Source organism: Ruditapes philippinarum, unplaced genomic scaffold, assembly GCF_026571515.1.
Source record: "Ruditapes philippinarum isolate M1 unplaced genomic scaffold, ASM2657151v2 ctg1828_1_1_1_1, whole genome shotgun sequence".
Classification (NCBI taxonomy): Eukaryota; Metazoa; Mollusca; class Bivalvia; order Venerida; family Veneridae; genus Ruditapes; species Ruditapes philippinarum.
Genome location: NW_026856633.1, coordinates 85,517 through 112,261, shown reverse-complemented (window position 1 = coordinate 112,261; position 26,745 = coordinate 85,517). Strand labels below are relative to the sequence as shown.

The 26,745-nt window shown below is 32.8% G+C and overlaps 1 protein-coding gene across 3 annotated transcripts in view; it reads left to right on the top strand.

The window, feature by feature from the left end:
* Positions 1-5,721: 5,721 nt before the first annotated feature.
* The window catches only part of LOC132747175 (proto-oncogene tyrosine-protein kinase ROS-like), a gene marked incomplete at its 5' end in the record, with an annotated part of 93,108 nt that continues 72,084 nt past the window's right edge, over positions 5,722-26,745 (top strand). For all 3 annotated transcript variants that reach the window (XM_060736502.1, XM_060736501.1, XM_060736503.1), the window contains 7 exon segments: positions 5,722-5,772; positions 8,949-9,029; positions 11,516-11,560; positions 13,924-13,987; positions 14,309-14,589; positions 15,503-15,584; positions 16,157-16,453. In XM_060736502.1, coding sequence (XP_060592485.1) covers positions 5,722-5,772; positions 8,949-9,029; positions 11,516-11,560; positions 13,924-13,987; positions 14,309-14,589; positions 15,503-15,584; positions 16,157-16,453 — 901 coding nt within the window.

Below are 26,745 nucleotides of genomic sequence, written 5' to 3'. Positions count from 1 at the left end.
TAAGAAAGGTACGTGTACCCAGTATTCGAGTGTCGCATTGTTGTTGTTGTTGATGACAATCAGAAATAGCACGGTGGTTTCGTGCGGGAGGTTGCTTATCCCATCGGGGAGTTTATACACACAAAAAAACAACGGAATTAATATAATCACGCTCACAGTATCAAATACAACATACAAGAATTTCATCTTTACATCACGCGAAACCCGTTAAAAAAACTTAGATTTTTTAGTGTGGATATTATGCTTCATGATTTTTTTTTAATTTAATCCTATATTTACGCCTGTTCAAATATATGTAAATCAAATAGATTGGTTTTGCCACAGATATTTCAGCTATGTTTTAATACATTATTTAAACAGATTAGATGGACAATATTTTAACAAGTATCCGATACTGTTATGTACAAACATTTTATTTAAATATATAAGGCTCAATGTTATGGTTCTTATTTTTCTGTATCTATAAACTATTTAATATGGCGGTACTAGAAAACACATATTTAGGGAATATCAAAGAAAAAGAAAGAGAGAAAAAAAGCATCTTAAATAAAACTGGTTTTAACTTTAATACATCCGTACTTTCATACGTATCTAATAATATCTTTTGTAATTTTCGTTTCCATTTTCATACATATTTTCTAACAATTAATTAAATAAAATGGAATTTTTTTAAATGTAAAAAAGATCGTGTGTACTAATTGTAAATCATTTGTAACCGTGTCAGCTATTCAAGTAAGGAAATTGGGGTGTGCGTGAAAAATGAAACCAACACGGGAGAATTTAGCCGATTTCTCGTGCAGACTTTATACCAGAGAAAAGATTTCTAGTAATGTAAAACACATGGGTGATAGAGTATTAGAGTATCATAGCGGGCGAAATTCTTCTAGATGTGTATATATATAACGTTGCATGACACTTGTTTTACCATAGTTCCTGAACAGGGGTAAAGGTAGAATGTATTTGTTGCAAAGCATACATTCCGATGTTAGAAAACATAATATATCAAAAGACAAAACCGAGTAAAAGAAATGAATACGATTTTTCTTAGGGTGTCGTTGTACATAACGTCATAATATGCTCACGTATAACTTATAAAGACAATTTTCATATTGTGATTCTTTTTGGTATTTGATTGAACCAAGAAAGCCTACCCTGATCATTTAAAAATTCTAGGGAAATATAAGTTGATTTATTAGTTAAATAGAAAATTAGTTAATTGAAAAAAAAAAACAGACATTCTAGGGAATTATATATTGAGTTATTAATTAAATAGAAAATTAATTAATAGGAAAAGAAACCGACAGAATCTTGACCTTGCTAAATTTGTACATGATGTATATTTTATTTACCATTGATTCCTTTTGTAATTGAAGGGACTTCAAAACTGAATACTCAACACTGACAATGCGTCAGGTAACACAGGATGACATTTATTGGTGGCGGTCTTTCACATATTGCCATTTTAGTATATATACTCATATAGTTCAAATAATATACGACAACACAAAGTCACTGTAATTCACATTGCCTGATATATTTTTTTTCTCTCATTTTTCACCTCATCAGTTGCCAGGCCGTGTTTATTACCATCCGAAATAATTCTATGAAACAGTTAATAGGTTCTCTTCGGGTTGAAACATGGTCTGTTTTTACCACATTAGGATAATAATTACGAAGATGGTATTAAGTTTATACTTTATTAAATTACCACAGAATAACTGTAGCTCCTCATAAATACTTTCTCCAGTAAATCACGTCAACCAGAGTTTTGTGGTGTTTTTATTTCTTTTAGCAGACGAGAGTAAAAGCTAGTTATAGTTATTACATTATAATACTTCTCGTATACATGCTAGCATTCTTAGATAGAATAATTATTTTTTTCTGTCCTTAATTGTTTATCAATAAAAACAACTCAAGTCATCACGATTTCAAGAAACCTAATTACACATTTGCTTTGGGAAAATAGATTTCGGTTGACTTGGGTTTTTTTCCATAAGCTTTGTATAACATAGAACTATTCTCCAGGATTTGTATTATGATACATTGCACGTGCATTGCCCGAGACTATTGCATGTCAATAGTGGCTCCCTCCACTGGAACATTTCCTTTCATGCTCTACTTCATTCAAAAGCAGTAATTCCCTAGATAGGAGACTACGATACGCAATTTTCTATGTTGAGCTGAGATGAGATATTATTTAAAATTTTCATCGTATTTGTATCTTCTACTTCTATTTTGAATACTTGTGGCATACCATTAATTACTATTATTTGCTATGTATTTCTTTTCTTCTTCTTTTTTTTGTGAATAGAAAAATCCTTAAAAATGTCTAGAATCTTGAAACCTATCTAAATTAGCATGCTTACTTCTCAATTTGTTAGTGGCCGTCTTTTACTGGAAAGAACACTGTTCTGTTCATATGTTAATTTAACAGTTAAATGGAAATTGTCTTTAAACTTGATATTAAGTGTATCAATTATTTATATTGTTTTTATTTCTTTAAAACCTCATAAGATGCCACAGTTCCTTGCGAATGTGAAAGCAACTGAACTAGTACTGGTAAACTACTTGACAGCCGGCCTTGGAACGATGCGGTGGCTAAACTGAGCTCATGTAAATTCAAGATGGCTTACTGCTATGATCTGAAGTGAAAACTACTAAAAACCATCACAGCTTCATGTACGAATCTCAAATTCAGTGCGTGTAAACAATACATGGGAATAGTTGTCTTCAAATGAGAAACTTTATTGTGTACATTTGTCATACCAGTTTCACAATATATTTAGTATAGACTATAACAAGGAAACGACGTCAATGACGCCAACGTAAATCTAATTTGAGCCGTATCACGACCAAACCAACATAATGGGTTTGCGACCAGCATGGATCCAGACCAGCCTGCGCATCCGCGCAGTTTGATCAGGATCCATGCTGTTCGCTACTAGTTTCTCTACTTGTAATAGGGTTTGTAAGCGAACAGCATGGATCTTGATCAGACTGCGCGGAGGCGCAGGCTGGTCTGGATCCATGCTGGTCGCAAACGCATTACGTTGGTTTTGTCGTGACGCGGCTCATTTAAGATAAATGTACATGTCTTTTCTTCTTTACATTGATTTTGTCGTAAAAAAAGAAAAGAAAAAGAAATTACCTGTATGCTTGGTTAATCTTAATCTGTATGGTGTCAATAATCTAGCTGCCGGTAACTCGCTTAATTACATGGCTACTTGGCATCAAGAGCTCATTCAACAGGTTATGTTACAGTGGCTGATACACTGGCCGTATGTTAAATAAAGGAATTATATTATTCTTACTTTAAAAAATTGTATTAGCTATTAATAAATGCGAAATTTAAAACTGACTGATTTTTTTGTGTCTGTGACTGACTTCATTGAAGACCATAGTTTGCATGCCATAGCATAAATAGTACAATGTATAAGAAAGTATAGCATGATCAGTTTAAGAGATAATAGTAAAACATTTTCGACCCTTTCCGAGCTTCAGTGAAGGGGTACCGTGCGCTGAAGGACATGGGATATGGGTGCCAGATAAGCTGTAATTTAGCGTTTCTGTGTAGTATTTACTCCTGTTTTATGCCAGACATTCGTAAATTTCAATACTTGGCATGCAATTTACTCGACATTGAATGTCAACACTGGATTATACAATGTGCAGATAAAAAGATGTTTTCCACATCTTTGGTTGTGAAATTTTCAAAGCTCTCAGTTTTAACATGCCATAACATGAAAAGATTGTGGAACTCTCTGTTTCAGTATGTCGTAAATAGGGAAGTACAAAAATAAATAAATAAATATACAACTAAAACAAACAAAAGTTGTAGTTCCTTTTTTATACTGCGAATAACGTGGAGTAATTATATGTATGTTGTTCTTGGAAGCTCCCTTTGGGCATTATATTCTCATTTGGGAAAAAGGTTTTGTTTTACAAAATGATTAAAGTATATTGCAATTTGGTACTTCCTCGGGGTAAAAGAGAGACTTGAGATGCTATTATGGCGGGACATTATGAGGTCAAATTATTGGCCAACATGACAATTATTTCGCTAGGTTGCGTGCATCACGTTTTCTTGACTAAATATTAACTTTATAATAACGGATAAAGGGTAGTTATTATTCTCGGCCGAAATAGACAATGGCGTTAATTATTTGTACGAACGGAAATAATAAATAATATTAACCCATTTTGTTACGATTATATAGCGAAACATGTTGAGAAGAGAACTAAACAGAAAAACATACACCTCAAACGCTCTTTGAAGGCAACTGTTTTGACACTATTTCATGTTATTTGGTCATCTTTGTAACGAAAACATAGAAAATTGGGACAGGGATAATGAGCAAAAAGACAATGATGTTTAGCAATGAGGAAGGCTTCATCATGTTTTTAAAGACATGATACATTTAGAGCACATGACATTTCAAGAGCATATTAAAGAACATAGCTCTAGTATTCGCAATGATGAATTACAAAAACCTAATCTTTATGTTATGCTGGAATGTAACGTTATAAATAGTTCACAAGTTAGGAAGTACAGTTGAAACCTCTAAGTAGCTAAATGAGAATAGGCGGATGACGATGATGATGACGTCGACGACGGTGACGATGATGATGACGTCAACGACAATGATAGAGTATACGTCAAGAACAACGATAATGATGACAACGAGGATGATACTGATGATGATCGGGTGATGATAGAGAATGTTTAAAATTAAATCTAATTGAAAGAGTTCCAAAATAATCATAATTTATGTCCATATTATTAAATGTATTGAAATTAAATGAATGCGCCTTACGTTGGCTGTAGGAATGACAATAAAAGTAAAAATGTCCAAACAAACAGAGGCTCGCATAACATAACTTTATTCAACTCGTTCAATAAATTTAGTATTGAATCTACACGAATAAAATATTCTATTTATCACATACTCAAACAGTGAAAAAGAACATTTTTTATTGACTCGCATAGAGTGTAACGGTAACATTTTGCGCGTCTTTACGTTATGTGAAAATTATAACGTAAATGACGTCTCCTAAAAATATATCACGTTCGTGCAATACTGTTTCTACGGAGTTGCAAAAGCGGCACGGGTGTGTGATAATTTAAGTGTAAATGTCTCAAATTTAAATTTATCATCCTTTTTCCCATTGTCATCATTTATGACTAATTGGTAGAGAACGTTTACAAGTATGTAACAGTCGATGGTATTTTGCAAAATAGCATAAACTTCAGCAAACCGCAACAGTTTTAAAGTTAGGTTTGTAGTCCTAATGCCATTATAAACATTAACAATAAAAAGGTTTTATGTCTCCTAACCAATTCATTGAGAAACAAAATGAAACTTATATGATTAGGTTGTATATATCCAGACTTTTAACTTAAAAAATAAATAAATAATTAAATAAATAAATAAATAAATAAATAAATAAATAAATAAATAAATAAATAAATAAAAATTAAACAAATAAAATATTAAAAAATAAGAATAAAACAAAAAACCACACACATACAAAATTAATATAAAAAATCATAAAAGCTTTAATACATAATTTGTGAATACAACAGTAGATCGACAATCTGGGATATTTGGTCGCAGGTTTTATTTTTGTTTTATTTTGTCTTGCTTGTTTGTTTGTTTGTTGGCAATTTCCTATTTTAGACTTTTCAACAAATATTTCCACAGATCATAATTTAATTTTCAGGTAAAAGAAAAAGATACGCTCTACTGTGATAATGGCTGCCAAACAGAACAGGTTAGTCTTAAATTATCTTGTATGTTTGAATGGATTACGTCCCTTTAATTTAGATACGCCATTTGTAATTTTGGTTTGCAGTGTTGAAAGGTAAAAATGTTAAAAAATATCATGAATTCCCCATTTCCCGGAAGATTTTTTAATATGATTAGCATTATTGAATATCAAGAGGGGGCTTAGTCCGACTTACTGTATGTTAAACAACAGTAAGGACCATAGGGACCCGGCACAGTATTGGGATATTGTAAAAAAGTAATTCTAGAAAAAAATATAAAGTTTATATGTAATGTCTATATATTATATATAAACTATATATTTTTTTCTAGAATTACTTTTTTTAAACTATCCAAACATTGTGCCGGGTCCCTTTGGTAAGGACGAGTCATCGACAAAAAACGGCAGAAACTGAGAAAGCTGCGACTTTGACCAGCTGTTGACATGAAAAAGAACAAAATGTAAAAATACCTATATTTATTATGAAGGTCCTAAAAAATAGGAAATAATTACAATTTCAGTCTCAGATTTAAAAGTTTTCTCAGGCTAACCACGATTCATGTTTTTAAAAATGAATACTTGTATTTAGTAATGCATCAATTATTTGAAGGCTATATCCTGGAATAGACCCCGGGGTCTAAACCAGGAGTATATGCAAGGCCGTCGTCGATGGTCCGGCCGGTCCGGCCCTGGCCGGACCAATATTTTGGCCAAAAATGAGTAAAAAAACAAAACAAAAAAAAACACGCATATCGCTGATAAGCAATTTGACACTTGACTGGCCCCTTATGCAATGCGCGGTAATATACAAACTTGACGTGAAGAAACAACTGGACACTGTTAATTGACCAGGTATATGTAGGAGTCCAACAAAGTCAAGTGTTAAGTTATCTTAATTGGCATTAATTGACATCGACGTGGCTTCGGACAGTTCACAGTATATATATATTATATGTTTATTTAAAATATAACATCACAATTCTCAAAAATTTACTTCAGTTCACATACAAGTATATTTATATGAAAAGCTTAAGATATCAAACTATCATTATGTGTGACACAATACCATCAGAACCAAATCAACCAATATCATTTTCGTTTCCTAAACGAACATTTGCGAGTACATTTTTTCATCAATGTTATATATATTATGATATAACTAAAAAAACAGTGCATGACATTGCAATATGCATTATGAAAATCTTAAACTAGTCTGCCTGAATTCTCCGAGAACTTGATAACATTTTATTGATTGTATACGGCAACCGTGTTCTGGCCTGCAATCGATCTTGACATGGCCAGTGTGACCAACCGGGGTATCCCGTATTTCAGAACGTGGAGGATTTACGTACTAAGGTCGCACAACCTTTGAAGACCGAGTACACTAGAGAACTTGGTTTTGTTTGAAATTCCTATGGTAACGACTTTAAGCGAGACAACTTAGAGGTGCAGCTAAGGCCTTACCTGCTACGTTCACATTTTGACTAATCAGAAAATAGTACTGGTACCTTACCTGACGTTTTGAAATTTGTGTCAGAACAGTCAGTGCTAAAACGAGCACTGTTCTCTGAGGTCGTTGTGTTGTTTAAGATTTTGTTAGAAATGCCTGCTACTAATGCTACAAGTGAAAGGACATTCTTGGCGCTCAGAAGAAGAAAGACATACCTGAGATCGACAATGTCTCAAGTACGTTTGAACAATCTAATGGTGTTACATATTCATAAGTACAGGACAGATTCACTTAACTAACGTGTTATTGCCGATGAGTTCATTACCACCAGAGAACGATGGCGATGTGTTTTTGGAAAATTTACATAAAATGAAACTCTGTGTTGTGTAAGATTATTGTGAACAAAATACAAGTTACTGCTAAACAGAAAGTGGTTATTAGTGACTCGTAATGTACTATTCTTCCATCATGTCATCGATTGATATTTAAGCCTATACCATTGTGTGATTTATGTTAAACAATAATCCACGTACTGTAATATTTCTTGTATTTGTTTATTTATAATTATCTAAAGAATTATAACATCTGTTATTGTTTATTTTTCATTTGCCAAATATCAATTACATACACTGTATTCATTGTACACCTGTCCGTCCGTTATGAGAACCTTAAATTGCACACTTAAAACTTACGGCGCACTTAAAAATGTAAAAAATCGTTGACATATATTACCATAACATGTACTAGCGGCAGGCTGTAAACTGTGCCAAATATACGGGAAAACGCCCCTGAGAGCATCATAGAATAAAAAAATTTCCGGGGGAGCATGCCCCCGTACCCCCCTAGTTTCTGGCTCAAACCAACAAAGTTGGCCGCACCAATCACAAAATCGTGACGACGGGCCTGATATGTAAGGTTCATTCCGTTTTCTGTAGTGTATTATATACAAGTTTTGCTTCTGAAATATACCTAGGGGTCTAATCCAGGAGATTGCTGGTTGAACTTTCCATTTCTGCTGTTAATACTTCTTTGTCAATGGTTTGTCTGTGGTTTGATGCTTGCACTAAAGACAAAAGACTGTGAAATATGTTTATATGTCTAGTGGAGTTTACCACAAAATTGTCTTCCAGCTGGGTTGAAGATACATGTCACAAAGTCATTAAGTCTATACTGGGATTAGGGTAGAGGCAGAATGGGTGGGGATACAAATGAGGCAGTATATCTACATTTTTTATACAGCAATATGCAAAAACAAAATCTGGTTAAGCCTTCTGTTAAAGCTGCATGCCTCCAGATGGGTCAAAATATTTAAATAAAATTAAACTTGAGAAATATGTTCTATGATTTTAGGAAACATAAAATGGTTTAAGATTCAAGTATTATTTTACATGTTATGTGTGGTTAATGACTGATTTTTTAGTATTTACAACTATATTTCTACTGCCTTACTAACGCAGTAAGGGCTATTTATGCATATTTTGACCACATTTTGGTCATTTACATGGATTGTAAATGCCATTGAAAATGTGTAAATGGCTTCTTTTTGGTTATTTCACAATATTTTTATACATTCAAATACATTTTCAAAATTTTCATGAAAATTAGCATGAATCTGGAGGCGTGCTGCTTTAAGATATAGCTGAAAATAACTGGTGCTGAAATACTTAAAAAAGACTTTTTACAATACTTCATTAGCTTTTTATTTTAAATGATGTTTTTTTCAATATTTCAGTGCTATGTTGGCTGTTCTAACTATGGTGAAGCGATTTCAGATACTCCATGCTCAACAGTTTGTACAGATTTATATACAGAGGTGAGCATTAATTAGAAAAAAGTGTAACTTTTTTTTGTAGATTTTGTGATTAACATAGTAATCATAATACCTCTAAAATTACTCTTTCCTGTATCTCCTTTTAATCTGTTTTATTTATTAATGCAAAATGCAGTTCTATCTAAATCATTGTTTTGTGTTATTTTGAAAAAAATAAAGAGCTTCCACTGATGACATGTTATTGGATGGGTTATGTTTCTGACTGGCATATTAAATATTTGTGACTGACTTTTGCCTGATAAATTCTAACCTATTGGCTGGTAGTGACACAAGTTAATTAATAAAATGTTCCTGTCAGTCAGAGGGCCTATCCCCTGTCAGGTTGGTCAAACAAAATTAGATTGAAAATCTGAGAGAAGTTATTGGAATTTATGATCAGAAAGCCAAAAACCACAACTGTTTACTTGAGTAAGAGAATGCAGTATTAGTAAGAGTATATTCCAATAGTTATTTCCCTTAAGGGGTAATGAAATGTCAAAGTCCGGATAACAATGTTAATACATGTCTGTGGCATCATTATTATCTTCATCAGAGCTATCGTATTTGTATTCAATGCAATAATGGACTAAGATGAAAGATTTTTTTTTCTGTTTGTAAACAATTGAAATAAGTCTATTGTCAAGTTTAATCTAAGACTTTGTGGCTCTGTCTCGATGATTGTTAAAACTTTTTTAATGCATCTAAACAGGTTGCTCTTTTTTCTAAACCATAATCTAGCAAAATTACTGCAAGTTAACCAGAAGTCTTGACCTTCAACTTGAGGATTATTTAATGATTATAATATTATAGTGACTAGTCCTACTTAACGTGAGACTGTTTAGTTATCAGATATTTTATATTTTGAAATCCCTTAAACTACATGTACTAATTAATTGGTATATCAAATATCCAAGTTCAGATGTGTACTCTAATGAGTAATTAGTTTGACACTTAACCTGCTAAATTTATCAAATTGACTCGTCCGGCTTCTGTTTTTGGAACTGTCCATCAGTTTAAGGGATATGAGCTGCGTCACATAAAAACCAAGATAGTGTGTTTGCGACCAGCATGGATCCAGACCAGCCTGCACATCCGCTCAGTCTGATCAGGATCCATGCTGTTCGCTTACCAACTCTATTACAAGTAGAGAAACTGATAGCGAACAGCATAGATCCTGATCAGACTGCGCGGATACGCAGGCTGGTCTGGATCCATGCTGGTCGCAAATGTTGGTTTTGTTGTGACGTGGCTCAATTATGAAGATGAAAATTTGAAGTTGGTCAGCCATTAGTATAGAGCCTAGTAAGACTGCACAACTTTGTGGTAAAGGCTAATCACTTCTGGTTCTAACAGTTAAAGGAGACTAATGGTATATCAAGGGAGAAATGTTTTAAGACAGATAAAGAAAGATTGCACTTTTATGTTGCATGCATGCAAGCAAGTATTATGTGTATGTTCAGTACAATAGAATACAGCGGTATATCATTGCATTACTGGGAATTTGTGAAGTATCTGGTAGACAAAACATATGGATGATAAAGCAATTTTTGCGAGATAACATTAAATATGTCACTTCCGTTTTCTCCTTCTCTATTATCTAAATGAGTGTAATAGTCGAACACAAAAGACAAAGGCAATAAATGAATGAGATTGTTAGACACAATGGCGGAGCATTGTTGTAGAATTTATAGGAATTGGTTTAGACATTTACACTTACTTATCCCCTTACAAATTGATAAAAGTCTGCAAAAGATTATTCAATTTCTTTATTAAGTGGCTTTTTCTAGAAATGAGGCAGTAATTAATAGGAAACATTTTAAGATTATAAAAGTGCAATGTTTGGTAACTGGATAAGGCTGTGACAAAAAACATAATAAATAAAACATAGATTAAAAAGCCTTGAAATTATTTCTTTCACCCAGGAGAGGATTTTACAACATGAAGGAAGAAAAAAATTAAAAACAACAACAGAAAGTACTAAAAAAATGGTTTAAAAACTTTAATCTTACAATAAAATAACAACAACAACAGTGTATTGTCGCTGTATATGATTTCAACATCAGAGTACCATAATAAATGGTAGTGGCGTGGCTGAGTTATTAATACGTCAGACTAGTAATTTCTAAGGATTGCTGACTGCGTAGGTTCAAACCCTGCCAGCGGCAAGCCATTGTTTCCTTGAGCAAGAAATGACATTCATTGCTTAATTATGGTTGGTTCAAGGAACTGATTCGAGAATGTTTTCATAAACTTAAAGCTTCCAACAAAAAGTTTGTATAAACTAAAGTACCAAAATGAATCAGCTTATAGTGTATTGTTTGGTCAGAATGCATAGATGTACATGACATGGTGACCTGATTTATATTCATACTAAGTGTACATGCACACCTGCTGGTGTCAATAATAATACTATTGTGTGTTATTATATGACATGTTGTCCTATGTATACATTGATCTGTAACATTTTCTTCTTGCTATGTTACTTACAGACTAATACAGAACATATAGACTCTGGTAGTACAGTACAGACACAGGTAAGGGACATTCACAGAATGTTGATATGAAGTATTTCAGTTCTATATAATAATATTATTCTCCTTATAATTTTATATAATTTGATTTAATAAATTTATAAATGATGTTAAATATAGATAGTGTTTAAAGTTATAACACTGTTGGCATTTAATGTCTGGAGTAGTCATGAAATACGTTTACTATCATTATAAAAACCTGCCTATGTCACTGGAGCAAGGGCAGCCATCATAACTATTATATGTATCTGATATTTTTCAATCTGGACAAGATTGTTTATCATTTTTAAGGAGAATTTTAAAATAAGTACTGACTGAATAGGGAACAGTGCAGACCATGATCAGACAGTATGGACGTGCTATCTTATCTAGGTCTGCACTGAATAAATACTAGCAGACTGCAGGGATTTTTTTTCAGGATTTTGGGAAAATGACCCATGCCCATGTAAATTGGAATTTTAGCGATGTTTTGTTAAAAGCATGACTGATATTTAGCATTGATTAAATGAATGCAAACAATCACTGTCTAGGATGGCATCTTCAAACATTTAAGCACTATTACAGTGAAGAAGCCCTTATTTTCAAAGATTTTAGAAATTTTTATTCAATATTTTTATTTTGTAACTTTCAATAGGAAATTTTTCCTGTGGATTGGGTAAATAATATACAATGTACTATTTTCAATTGGGAATATGACCCAATAACGGCTATAAAATGAGCCAAAGAAAATCCCTGGATTGAGAGCTAAAACTTTGATTTTTAAAAATGCTTTTATGAATAATGGGTAATGAATAATTCTTTGCTAAGCAGGGCAACTGTATGACTTGAATTTATTGAGAGTGAAGATTAATCAGTTAATAACAACAAATAGTGGCTTATTCCTTAAAGTTTTTCTGCTAAATCTTTCAAGTGTTCAATTAAAACTTTTCCCAGGTTATTTCATCTTAATATTCCTGACTTTGCTTTTTTGTGAGTTCAACTAAATGACATGATTCTGCAATTAGGGAGGACATTTTGTAAAATTAAGGATTAATAAGACTGTACAGAGATTTTTATTTTTGAAAAATTGTTTTGTAATTAATTCTAGCAATACTATAGGATTTAGAAAACTTAATTCCTGTGGGAAATATTGCTTATATAATTTCTGATTTATTATTATTTTTATTGTTATTTAAATTTGGCCAAGATGTGCTGGTTTGTTGACTGTTGTTAAAAGTTTCATTATGTCAAGTAAAGATTAAAATGAAAAGTGTCCCTACACATTAATGATGAAGATGTCTGTTATATTATGTAAAAAAGTTTCCATTTGTCATTTGCTTCTTGCAGGGCTGTATATTTATTGAATGGACAAAGTTTTATGCTCTTGAACATTAAATTTTATCACTTACTACAATACATATAAGTTAGAGGAGAAGTTGGTAGTCACTTCCTGAAAAAAACCCATTTAACCTGGGAATAGGAGTTACTAAGTAGTGGACTTCTTTCTCAAGTTTTAAGATGGGGTTCATAGATTATGTCTTTCATAGACATTATATGCTTGTATCCTGAAAAAAGTAGCACTAAATGTTAAATAATTTGTCGTAAAGGTAACAAAATGTAAACAAAGTAGTATTTTGACTTCCATACAAAATACTTTATCACTATCACTGTACTAATTTGCCAAAAAAGCAACAGAATAAAAAGAAGGTTCAAGTAATTGGCCAATGAGTAATTTTTTTGAACCAAAAATAAAAATCTTTAGAGAAATAAAAATAAAAGCATTTCTAGGGTACATATAATGGGCCTTTAAAGTTTGTATGGTGTCTAACAATTGAGAGAAAAACAACAACATTGTGTTTATAGAATGATCTGAATATATTTTTTTTATATCTAAACTGTGTGGTAGGAGGTGGGATGTAAGGAGGATGAGCTCTAACAGAAACATGTTCTAACCATTCTACTACTACAGTACTTAGACTTTATACTTTTGTTGACTGTATTGTACCTTTGCCCTCGGCACATTAAGCAAACTTAATGACAGTATCTCTCAAGAAACTCTCTCTTCTACCTTTGTCTCCTTAAGGGTTAACCATGCTACAATCTTGAGAAAATTATTATAAGCATAATTTATCTAATTAATCATTACTCTTTTTGTTACAGAATTTCTGTAATTATATTTGTTAATTAGAAAGTGGATGTAGAAATTAGAAAACTGGTACATGTGGGTACACTTACAATGGTATGGTGTATGTTTGTAAGAATGCCAAATATTGTTTACTTTACATTATTACCTATGGTTGATCTTGTTCTTGAAAAATGGATTTGTTTATTGAAAGAGATCTGCATGTACATGTTGCAGTATCAAAGGTGTTTGATTTATGTTTCAGAAACAAAGCTGTGTAAAGGGCTGTAATTTTGGTCTTGAAGAATATCATAAACAATTTGTAACATGTAAGTCTACATTATGTATTTATTGATTTAATATGATGACAAAGGGCTTTTTAAATAATCTGGAGCAAGTTAATGTTTCAGTAGTTATTGCACCTGGTGTTCAGCCTTACCACCACATCACAAATGTATACCAGTTCATCTCAAAATTACACATTTTTAGCTTATTTGCTTGCATTGCAGATTGCAGAGAAGGTATTCATAGTAGAACTTAAAAAAACTAATAAAAATGAAGAAGTATGTCATATTTCATAAAAACATAACAACTGTTAAATATTGACTAAGTTCCTATTGACGTAAAACAATGTTCTTTAACATTATCAGATTCTGGACTTGAATTACCTGGACCGGAAATAGTGAGGGATGGAATTACCCACAATTCAGTATTATTAGACTGGGCAGGAGAAAGTGTGCTTAAGCAAAACACAGACCCGACTTTGGCACAGCTGTTTTGGGCTGATGAAGAGCTTTTAAGGAATATCACATTTATTTTACAAAAAAGAGTGTTAGAAACTGAAACAGAATGGCAGAGTCACTCGGATATGGAGTTAATGCCCTCAGGGAGAGTCAATGTTACCAGTTTACATCCATTTGTTACATATCAGGTACATAATACTATTTTTCCCTCCAATAATTATGCCTAATCTCATAAGAGATTGAAAGTACTGCTGATTTGAAGGCAAAATTTTGACCCGCGTCTTATAAGCAAACCACCTTATAGATGAGTCATTACAGTAAGTAAATGTTACATGTCAGCATTTATATGTTACAAGTCAAGTTACTATAAGTAAATGTTACATGTCAGCATTTATATGTTACAAGTCAAGTTTGAAAGTAATGCTGATTTGAAGCCGCGTCTTATAAGCAAACCACGTTATAGGTGAGTAATTACAGTAAGTAAATGTTACTTGTCAGCATTTATATGTTACAAGTCAAGTTACTATAAGTAAATGTTACTTGTCAGCATTTATATGTTACAAGTCAAGTTACTATAAGTAAATGTTACTTGTCAGCATTTATATGTTACAAGTCAAGTTACTATAAGTAAATGTTACTTGTCAGCATTTATATGTTACAAGTCAAGTTACTATAAGTAAATGTTACTTGTCAGCATTTATATGTTACAAGTCAAGTTACTATAAGTAAATGTTACTTGTCAGCATTTATATGTTACAAGTCAAGTTACTATAAGTAAATGTTACATGTCAGCATTTATATGTTACAAGTCAAGTTACTATAAGTAAATGTTACTTGTCAGCATTTATATGTTACAAGTCAAGTTACTATAAGTAAATGTTACTTGTCAGCATTTATATGTTACAAGTCAAGTTACTATGCCCAATATATGTCATGATTATGCTATTTCATCAGATAAATGCTACCTGTTTTTCATTAATTTAGTACAGGCCAAGATCGCTCAGGAACATAACTATCAATGAATTTTTTTAGAAATGTTAAAACAAATTAATTTTGATTTTAGATTAAAATTTACACAATTTGTATTTTATTTTATTTCAGTTCAAGTTTATATTCCAAATAACAACTACACATGCTGTTGAGACCAACTATTCAGTTCCTGTAACTACTCTCCCCTATGGAGGTAAGTAAACAATACTCTTCAAAAGTGAGGAAGTTATCTTGGACGAGTTTCAAATAAATTGATTAAATATATTTAAAGTTGCTGTGTTAGCACTGAAAATTTAAATGTTGCAAGTGTAGAAATATCAAAAGTCGGATTCATTTTGTTAACAAACTTGCCAATCAGGCTGAATTGTATTGGTGTCTCTTGTAAAATTCAATGATATTGAAGCTAAACAAGTGTCTGCATGCGATATTTGATATTTGAGAGTTTTATAATGATATATAGAAAACATAATTACCAAACTATAGTTGACATTCAGTCTCTATTGAGAGAGGTTGTTCATCTATGTTGCCAATTAAGGAAAGACAAAAATATGAGAATATTCATGTTGGTTTTATTTTAATTTGTTTTTTTGCTCGCTTTTTATGCACCACCAAAAGACTTATATTTGGAGAACAAATGTCACGGAGAATATTGCTCTTGCCGGAGGTTCAAACCAGGAACCTTTGGATAATAAATGATATTTCCCCTATTGAATTAATCAAGTAGACTGGTCGTATTTCATAAACTGTTCTTATCAATATTTACAGTGCCATCTGGTTCTCCAAGAATTACATCCCTCCATGCCCCGTCATCGTCAACAGTATCGGTATCTTGGGTGCCGCCAGTGTATTCAAATGGCCCCCTGATAAACTATCGTCTGTCTCTTTATCCATTGGATAGTGAAGATCATGTTATAAGTTCAGACGTTACCCCGGAAAAAACATCTTGGATATTTGGTCATCTGTCTACAAATTCTCGGTACGAGGTTAGAGTTTCTGCTATGAATGGAGAAGGTGAAGGTCCAGCCGCAGTTATGACAGTAAAAACACCAATGTCCAGTTCTTGTAAGTTGAAGGCTTTCGTTATCATAACAAATATCATTACTTTACTTTACTAAACATCAGTTTGCTACTAGTATTTGTTAGTTTGGTTTTGATGCCAGTTTCATCACATTTTTGGTCATATCACATCAGCTTCTCTGGATAACTAACCAGTATGTGACCGACTACTTATTTCACATAATTTCTGAATCACTAATGAATGACAAATGATCACGTTAGTGCAATAACTGATTAAGTCCAATTAAATTTCAAAGGACTTATCCTATAACTGCACTGTGATGATGAAATGATCATTATACTCAATGTCTGCAATAAATTGTAATGGAGAAATTTTGCCTTACCAGAGGATTGAACCAGCGACACTTTGATTTTGATTATAAATCAGTTGCTGTACCTAAACAGGCAGACTTCAACAGTATTTGAAACTGGAAGTAAAATCAGTATTGACCATTATACTCGATGTCTGCAATAAATTGTAATGGAGAAATTTTGCCTCGCTGCCAAAGATTGAACCTGGGACAATTTGATTATAAATCAGTTGCTGTCCCTATTAAGCTAAATGGGCAGACTTCACCAGTATTTGAAACTTGGAGTAAACTCACTATTTTTCTTGATTTTTTTTACCCTTTCAAAATGAGACATAGTCAAGAAGCTTTAAATACATTTGGGGTTTGAAGATATCGGGATAAAATTTGGAACATTGAACATTTTATGCATTTACGGTTGTGCACACTCATACAAAGTAAATTACTTGTGAGATAACTTAAAAACTTTGTTTTATATTTATACATGTTCAATATAAGGGTTGAATTTGTATGAGATCCTTTTAAAATTATATAACTTTTACCAGTAGTATGGATACATATTTCTCTTTGATCCAACATTTGGATACTGAGAAAACATGCCACCAAGAATGTTTTGACATTGATAATATCTTATTGGCAATACCATAGGGTAATTGCATATTCTGAATAGTATTATAGAAAGATTTGGGCAAACTTCATGCATAAAACATTTGAAGAGATTGATATAATTATACTGATGTCTTTAAGAAAGAATTGAGAATTAACGTAATGAAAAATGGTTTTTGATAGGCTTCAGTAACAATTCTAAGATTATGAAGAAGATCATGAAAAGATAGTTCAGTATTTAATGAAGTAAAGCTGCTATCTTGTGAATGTGTGGTAAGCTGGGGCTTCCTTTAAGTGCACAGATATTATTGGCTGAAATTGTTTCAAGAGGAAATGTTCCTGTTTAGGATGCTTTATTAATATAGGTATCCAGGAATTGTTACCAATTCTTCAGTACTAAAAATAGAAGAAAACAAATGTCTCCTAGAAACATCAGTCGTAAATAAATTAAATTACAAATAAAAATTTTTCTAGCATTTTACATCAACCAGGATTTAATATTTGAGCCGCGTCATGACAAAACCAACATATTAGTGCGTTTGCAACCAGCATGGATCCAGACCAGCTTGCGCATCCGCGCAGTCTGATCAAGATCCATGCTGTTCGCTATCAGTTTCTCTACTTGTAATAGAGTTGGTAAGCAAACAGCATGGATCCTGATCAGACTGCGCGGATGCGCAGGCTGGTCTGGATCCATGCTGGTCTCAAACGCACTATGTTGGTTTTGTTGTGACGCGGCTCATTTTATCCTCATTATGCAGCAAGTGCATATCCTTCTGTAGAAAGCTAGACACTGTTAATTGGGACTCTCTTTATGTGGCTGAAGACAATTTGGTAAAATTTTATACATCTATTATCAATGAGAAATTACAGTCCTAATCTTAATATAAGCCATTGAAAAGAAGAGTCTGGTACTGATAAAGATAGGTTCATGTGGTTAGGTTTATTTAGCTCATCCAAGCACAAAGTGCTAAAAAAGACCTGTATTTTTGAGACAGTATGATGTTTTTTGTTGGTGGTCTGCTGTGCTTCATTATCCCCACCTCTTTTACTTCATGGTAGATATTGAACAAAGTTCATAGAATTGGTCCTCCAGTTGCCATTTACAAAAGTTAAATAAATTGTTCCCGTCTGATACATAATTAGGTCACATTAGCTAAAATTAGTCTTTTGAAATTAAATCTTTGCACATCTTATCCTCAGAAGCTACAATGCCCAGAGCATAGTTATATGGCATATTGAAAAATTAAAGAAGAAATTAAATTATACTCAATTTATCAGTTTTACCAAATATGGTCATAGACCGTATTGTGATATCTGTTTTGTCTTCCAAAAGGAAAAAACCCAAAAAATTTGCACAAAAAAAACCCCAGTATGCATTAATTTTATTATAGGATATCATAATTCCCTGTTGCCATTTTGTCTTCTTTTCTGTTAAAGACAGACTGTAATTTTCTTGATTACTAAATTACCCATTAGTGCCGTTTTGTTCAGTTCTTAAATAAGATAATGATTTATCGGTTCACAAAACATTTAATTTTGTTGTTTTGGGGAATAAGGAGATGTTTAAAGAATTGTTTTCAGTACATTAAAAGCTGCCGTTGTTGATCTTTCATTGATTTAGTGCTAATCATCTGTATTAGAAGATCCAGTGATAATCTTAACTTGTAAAATCTGGTGATAAACTTAACATGTAAAATCTGGTGATAAACTTAACTTGTAAAATCTGGTGATAAACTTAACTGGGTGATAAACTTAACTTGTAAAATCTGGCAATAAACTGAAGTTGAAAGATTTGATGAAAAACTGAAGAATTTATTAATATTGGACAATTTCTATCATATATGCTGGTGTTCTGAGATTTTTGTCATTTTCCTTTCTGTAAACTCACAGATCAACTTTAATAATTAAGTTACTTATATTATTCTTTTCAACTTATGAGTCTGTTAATGAGTAGCAGATTATGAAAAAAGAAAACTTTAGAACAACTGATAGCTATGTTATATGAAATGACTTATACTCAGTCTGTTTAGTTCAAAATATTTAAAAAAAAAAGAAAGATGAAAAATGAGTGAAAGTACACACTTTTTTCAGCAATCTTTATTTCTTACAACATGAAAGGTTTATTTTTTTTTATATCATTTCTAAAACACTCCCAAAATTTTTAATCTTACTCTACAGAACTGAAATTGATGGTTCCAATAATGAAAGATGGACAAGTCCATTAAAGAAATTCAGGAGGTTAAAGTTGAATAAAGGAATTCCTTCTGTAAATTTTTGAAATTTCATGAAATGTACCAAAAATGTAAAATCTTACAGTATATGAACAATGGATATTATTACAGATATATTGACCAACATTTTGAACCCCTTTGTATGCATGTCATCTTGTCATGATAAAAGAAGAGTTACATTATTTCATCCCGGTATTGAATACAGAATGTAATTTTGCACCCTTATGGTGAGAGAGCATTTAATAGAATTTAAACACTGAGTTTGTAACAAACTAGACTGCTCAGTTACACATTTAGAAATTTGTTTATATGATTTAAAAGTCTAAAATGATGTAAAGCATATATACTTTCCACATGTGTTACTATTAGTTATATAGCCTAAAAAAAACAAACAACATGTCATCACCTGTTACCAAGCTGATTTCCTTTCCATTAAATACTCCCTTAACCCATTACTTCATGAGCATTTTGTGAAAAATGGCTGTTTTCATTGAAAAGTCTCCCGTTACAAGTTCAAATTGCTATAATACTATAAAAACTGCTTCAACACTAATCAAACTTGGCACAAATGTTGACTGGACCATTGCCCTTGCAACAACATGCTCAGGCTTAAATTTTCTGTTACCATGGCAACGAGGGGACATCTCAAAATTGCCAAAAATCACTATTTTGCGTTGATTTTTTCCATTATAATTGATTTCAAAGTGCTGCAACTTCTCAATGGATTGAGATAGAGTCAAATGCTTTTCAGCGTTGGTTACACGTTACCGTATGATCAATCTGGGGTCATTTATAGCCTCTCACAAGTCCAAAATTTTCTTGGCGATGAGGGGGACTCCGCCCCCCTTCAAACCCCCCAAACAGAAGGGGGCACATCCCCCTTCTGGCAACCCCCTGATGTATCTTTTGGTTGGGGGGCCGCGCCGAAAAAGTGGTCACTTTTTTTAACAACATTTCTCAAACAAAAACAAGTGTTAAGGGCCTAAATAATGCATTTTTTCACCATTTGAGACAACAAAAAAGGGGGGGTGAAAAAGGCGTTAAAAGGCGTGTATATGAAGTAATGGGTTAACAGAAAATGATGAAAATACTTGAAATTACTCTAAATCGCGTTTTTCCATGTTTAAACATGGCCTGTCATATAAATTTGAAGAAAAATTGTTGTTTTGTAGATTTTTTTATTTTTTTCATTAACCCATTACTTCATGAGCATTTTGTGAAAAATGGCTGTTTTCATTGAAAAGTCTCCCGTTACAAGTTCAAATTGCTATAATACTATAAAAACTCCTTCAACACTAATCAAACTTGGCACAAATGTTGACTGGACCATTGCCCTTGCAACAACATGCTCAGGCTTAAATTTTCTGTCACCATGGCAACGTGGGGACATCTCAAAATTGCCAAAAATCACTATTTTGCGTTGATTTTTTCCATTATAATTGATTTCAAAGTGCTGCATCTTCTCAATGGATTGAGATAGAGTCAAATGCTTTTCAGCGTTGGTTACACGTTACCGTATGATCAATCTTGGGTCATTTATAGCCTCTCACAAGTCCAAAATTTTCTTGGCGATGAGGGGGACTCCGCCCCCCTTCAAACCCCCCAAACAGAAGGGGGCACATCCCCCTTCTGGCAACCCCCTGATGTATCTTTTGGTTGGGGGGCCGCGCCGAAAAAGTGGTCACTTTTTTTAACAACATTTCTCAAACAAAAACAAGTGTTAAGGGCCTAAATAATGCATTTTTTCACCATTTGAGACAACAAAAAAGGGGGGGGTGAAAAAGGCGTTAAAAGGCGTGTATATGAAGTAATGGGTTAACAGAAAATGATGAAAATACTTGAAATTACTCTAAATCGCGTTTTTCCATGTTTAAACATGGCCTGTAATATAAATTTGAAGAAAAATTGTTGTTTTGTAGATATTTTTATTTTTTTCATTAACCCATTACTTCATGAGCATTTTGTGAAAAATGGCTGTTTTCATTGAAAAGTCTCCCGTTACAAGTTCAAATTGCTATAATACTATAAAAACTGCTTCAACACTAATCAAACTTGGCACAAATGTTGACTGGACCATTGCCCTTGCAACAACATGCTCAGGCTTAAATTTTCTGTTACCATGGCAACGAGGGGACATCTCAAAATTGCTAAAAATCACTATTTTGCGTTGATTTTTTCCGTTATAATTGATTTCAAAGTGCTGCAACTTCTCAATGGATTGAGATAGAGTCAAATGCTTTTCAGCGTTGGTTACACGTTACCGTATGATCAATCTGGGGTCATTTATAGCCTCTCACAAGTCCAAAATTTTCTTGGCGATGAGGGGGACTCCGCCCCCCTTCAAACCCCCCAAACAGAAGGGGGCACATCCCCCTTCTGGCAACCGCCTGATGTATCTTTTGGTTGGGGGGCCGCGCCGAAAAAGTGGTCACTTTTTTTAACAACATTTCTCAAACAAAAACAAGTGTTAAGGGCCTAAATAATGCATTTTTTCACCATTTGAGACAACAAAAAAGGGGGGGTGAAAAAGGCGTTAAAAGGCGTGTATATGAAGTAATGGGTTAACAGAAAATGATGAAAATACTTGAAATTACTCTAAATCGCGTTTTTCCATGTTTAAACATGGCCTGTAATATAAATTTGAAGAAAAATTGTTGTTTTGTAGATATTTTTATTTTTTTCATTAACCCATTTATTCATGAGCATTTTGTGAAAAATGGCTGTTTTCATTGAAAAGTCTCCCGTTACAAGTTCAAATTGCTATAATACTATAAAAACTGCTTCAACACTAATCAAACTTGGCACAAATGTTGACTGGACCATTGCCCTTGCAACAACATGCTCAGGCTTAAATTTTCTGTTACCATGGCAACGAGGGGACATCTCAAAATTGCCAAAAATCACTATTTTGCGTTGATTTTTTCCATTATAATTGATTTCAAAGTGCTGCAACTTCTCAATGGATTGAGATAGAGTCAAATGCTTTTCAGCGTTGGTTACACGTTACCGTATGATCAATCTGGGGTCATTTATAGCCTCTCACAAGTCCAAAATTTTCTTGGCGATGAGGGGGACTCCGCCCCCCTTCAAACCCCCCAAACAGAAGGGGGCACATCCCCCTTCTGGCAACCGCCTGATGTATCTTTTGGTTGGGGGACGCGCCGAAAAAGTGGTCACTTTTTTTAACAACATTTCTCAAACAAAAACAAGTGTTAAGGGCCTAAATAATGCATTTTTTCACCATTTGAGACAACAAAAAAGGGGGGGGGGGTGAAAAAGGCGTTAAAAGGCGTGTATATGAAGTAATGGGTTAATAGTCACCATGTCAAATATCTTCAATGGACTTGTCCACCTTAAAATCTGGACTTAACCATTTATCCTGTTTAGGAAAACTTTCAAAATATTTGAGCCGTGTCATGACAAAACCAACATAATGGGTTTGCGACCAGCATGGATCCAGACCAGCCTGCTCATCCGCCCAGTCTGATCAGGATCCATGCTGTTCGCTATCAGTTTCTCTACTTGTAATAGAGTTGGTAAGTGAACAGCATGGATCCTGATCAGACTGCGCGGATGTGCAGGCTGGTCTGGATCCATGCTGGTCGCAAACCCATTATGCTGGTTTTGTCGTGACGTGGCACATTTGTATGTTGTGACTGAAAAGTGAACAGATAGCATGGAAATGATGGCTGATCTTGGTCAGCACTGGTTTCATGAGTAGATTCAGTCGGCACCTGAGGTCTTCCTCTACCAGTAAAGCTGGAACGTCGCCATATGACCTATACTGTGTCAATGTGACATATAACCCAATCAATCAAACAAACAAACAGTTGGCACCGGCAGGCTAAGGGTTAAACCGGGCTATTTTAGTCTGTACTGGTTACATGGGTAGAATCTGCTGGCGCCAGCAGTGTCAGAAATTAATTTTTAAATTGTTTGATTATAGTACCTTTCCTTCACACCTGTAATATTTATATTATTCACTAACCACTTTTGAACAACTTTTGAACAAGTTCTTTAATAAGAAGTCTCTTGAAAGATTACTCATCAGGCAAGTACACACTTGCATCTAGAAATATTTTACGGCAAGTGATTTTAATATTTTTATGGCAGAAACCCTTAAAATTGTACAAATTTCAGTAAATTTTAGGCCACTTGTTTTGAAGTATTTCACGAAAGCTGGACAAATTTTCCACTTTGACTGTCAAGTAGTTTTGCAGCATAACAAGTGTTGTTTTTCAAAGTCTGCCAGTAATTAGGAACAGATGATAAATTTTATTTTCTCCCAGGAGCTGTTTTACTCTAAGATGTTTATCCCTGGCTGATATGATGTCTGAATATACATGACAAGGGGTTTAGGGGAATGTCTTTAGAGCAGAACAGGGGTTCTCTTTACAAATTTCCACATCACTTATGATATATCAGCATGTTGGTTATGTAATGTTTGAAGTCGTAATTGAATTTTTGTAATTACATGTACATTTTGAATCTAGTCAATTAAAGTGAAGCAAGAGAGAAAAAGTAATTAAAAAAAGTAATTTATAATGTTAAATTCTCAATACAATTTTGTACTTTGCTGATGAAATATTTGTGCTTTTGTCTGCACTTGTTTTACAAGTATTTTCTCAGAAATATTAATGATTTCATGTTTGTTTTTTGTAAAATTATAATTACAGTAGGTGTGTTCTAAAGAAGAAGATTTTAATTATATGATCCTATGTCAATGAAATGATGGCAGTAAATTCTAAGAAATATATTGTAACATAATGAAGTTTGCATGTAAAATGGATATAAAATTTTAATCACCTACTCCAATTTCAAACTATCTTATTATTACTCTTAATAATTTCAAACTATCTTAAGCATATTATCTATCTCAAAACAAAATGAATAAGTGTCCTCATTTTTGGTGATGCCAGCAATACTAGTATTCATTGTTTTGCTTATTAAAATTCAAGTAATTTCTGTGTCTAGGGAATAGGGTAGCAAATTTATCTTGAGACTTTCTTCCCATAAAATTTCTTGTGCATAAATAGTTTTTGTAGAGAATGGTTTGTCACATCACACCTTCATACTGTTCTTGCTGTAAATGGTTTGTCACATCACACATTCATACTGGTTCTTGCTATAAATGGTTTATTGTCACATCAAACCTTTACACTGGTTCTTGCTGTAAAATTTTGTTGCATATCACCTTCATACTGTTTAACTTATATTTATATATTATAACATTACAGAAATGGGGATTGGCTTGCAGTTCTAAACTGTTGATCTGTCCTCTATTATTGTTTACTCTCTTGATGTGTTACTCTTTAATTTCAGACAAATTACTACATAATGAACTGGTCATAATAGATGAGTTAGTATTCAGTAGCTGTAAATTCAATAAGGAAATAATATTGCACAGTAAATTGACACATTGAGGAAGTTACCAGTTTGGTATTAGTCTGAAATTATTTGTTAATGTCTTACATTGGAACCTTAAAATAAAAACCATTACATATATAAATCGCTGAAATCTAACATGATCAACAACAAAGAACAATTTGTTTTCGATTTCTGTCTTCTTTTTTTTTTTGCTTTTGCAAAATACAAGACACTTTTGAAGTAAATGTAATTCAGTTTAAATAATGAAAGTGATTGTTTTCTAATGAGAATTATGAAAGTAGATTAGATTTTTTTTTATATAAACCACAAAGAAATGCAAAAGTGCAAAGGGAGTGCTCACTGTTATTGAATAGTTTTGTTTTGTTTTCCTTCTAATACAGAAATAAAATGGTTTTCTGGCACTAAAAAAATGAATATCTTGTAATTAATTCTGATGAAATAATTCAAAATATGCTTTCTGAGTTGCTAATTATAATGCTGATTAGATAAAGCTTAATAACATTGTGTAGGTGCTATAAAATATAGGGGAAGAAAGAGAAGTCAATATTAGATACTGACAATGCCTAATTCTTGCTGTCTTTTCTGTGTTGAACACAATTATTATATAGACAAGAAATTAATTATTTTTCTGTAGCCTGTATTTATATTATGTGAGAAATTTTGTGAAACTAAACATGTTGAAAAAATTTCTTGTGTGATTACAGTTAAGGCATTGAAAGCCGCAATGATATTTTTATATATGTAAAAAAAAAAATGGGGAAAAAAAGTTTTGAATGCTTTATAAAAAATAGAAATTATAAAATGCATGACAAGAATGGCCTAACATGATAAAATGCTGTGATTTGAAAGATTTTTATTTGAACAAATTCAGTGAAGCAACGGTTAAATTCCAGAAAGTGCACTCTCTGCCAGTTGGTTCATAAAAAAATGGATGTGGAAGTGATAAACTATTCTATCTTAATTATATTTAAATCAAGATCTTGCTGTGTGGAGGAACATCATGTATATAACATGATGGCTTGTCAGAGTTTTGTAATTTACTGTACATGAAAGGCTTTTTAATCAATTAAACTGGTTACTTTCTCCCAAGTGAGGCAAATAAAAGCTGTAGAATATATATAAAATATCCTGTATAAGCCTAATTAACCAATTGGTTACACTTTTACATTTGATTTGTCATGTTATTTCCCTGTGCTTTCAATTAAAGCATGCATTTCATCTGAAATGAGGCATAAATATCTTAACAAAAATGTTGTAACACTGTTAGGGTAATTAACAGAATTTTGTTGAACAAATTTTGTCTTGTTTGAATTTAAAGTTTGGCTTAGGGCATTTTACAGTATTTCTTATATGGAGAATGGAACATATACAATGTAATATAAGATGTTAAATGCCTTAAATAAAAAATCAACCAGTCCATCTATCTAGAACAGTAGATGTTAGGCAATAGGCAATATAAAGAATTAACATGGCTGTGATCATAGAAAGAATTTGCAAAAACATATAGATTTTTTCACTGGCAAAAAAAACTTGAAGATTTGTAAAAAAGAAAACATTCAAAAATTGGCAAAAATCATAGCAAGAATTCGCACAAATCAATGCAAGAATTGCCGCCAATCATAACAAAAAATGGTAATAACTATAGCAAGCTATAATGGCAATTGTCATTGCAAGCAATTGTGCTATGATCATAGCAAACATTGGCAATAAGTGCAATAACTAAAGTGTGCCTATAAGCTTATAGCGTCCTTCACAATTGAAC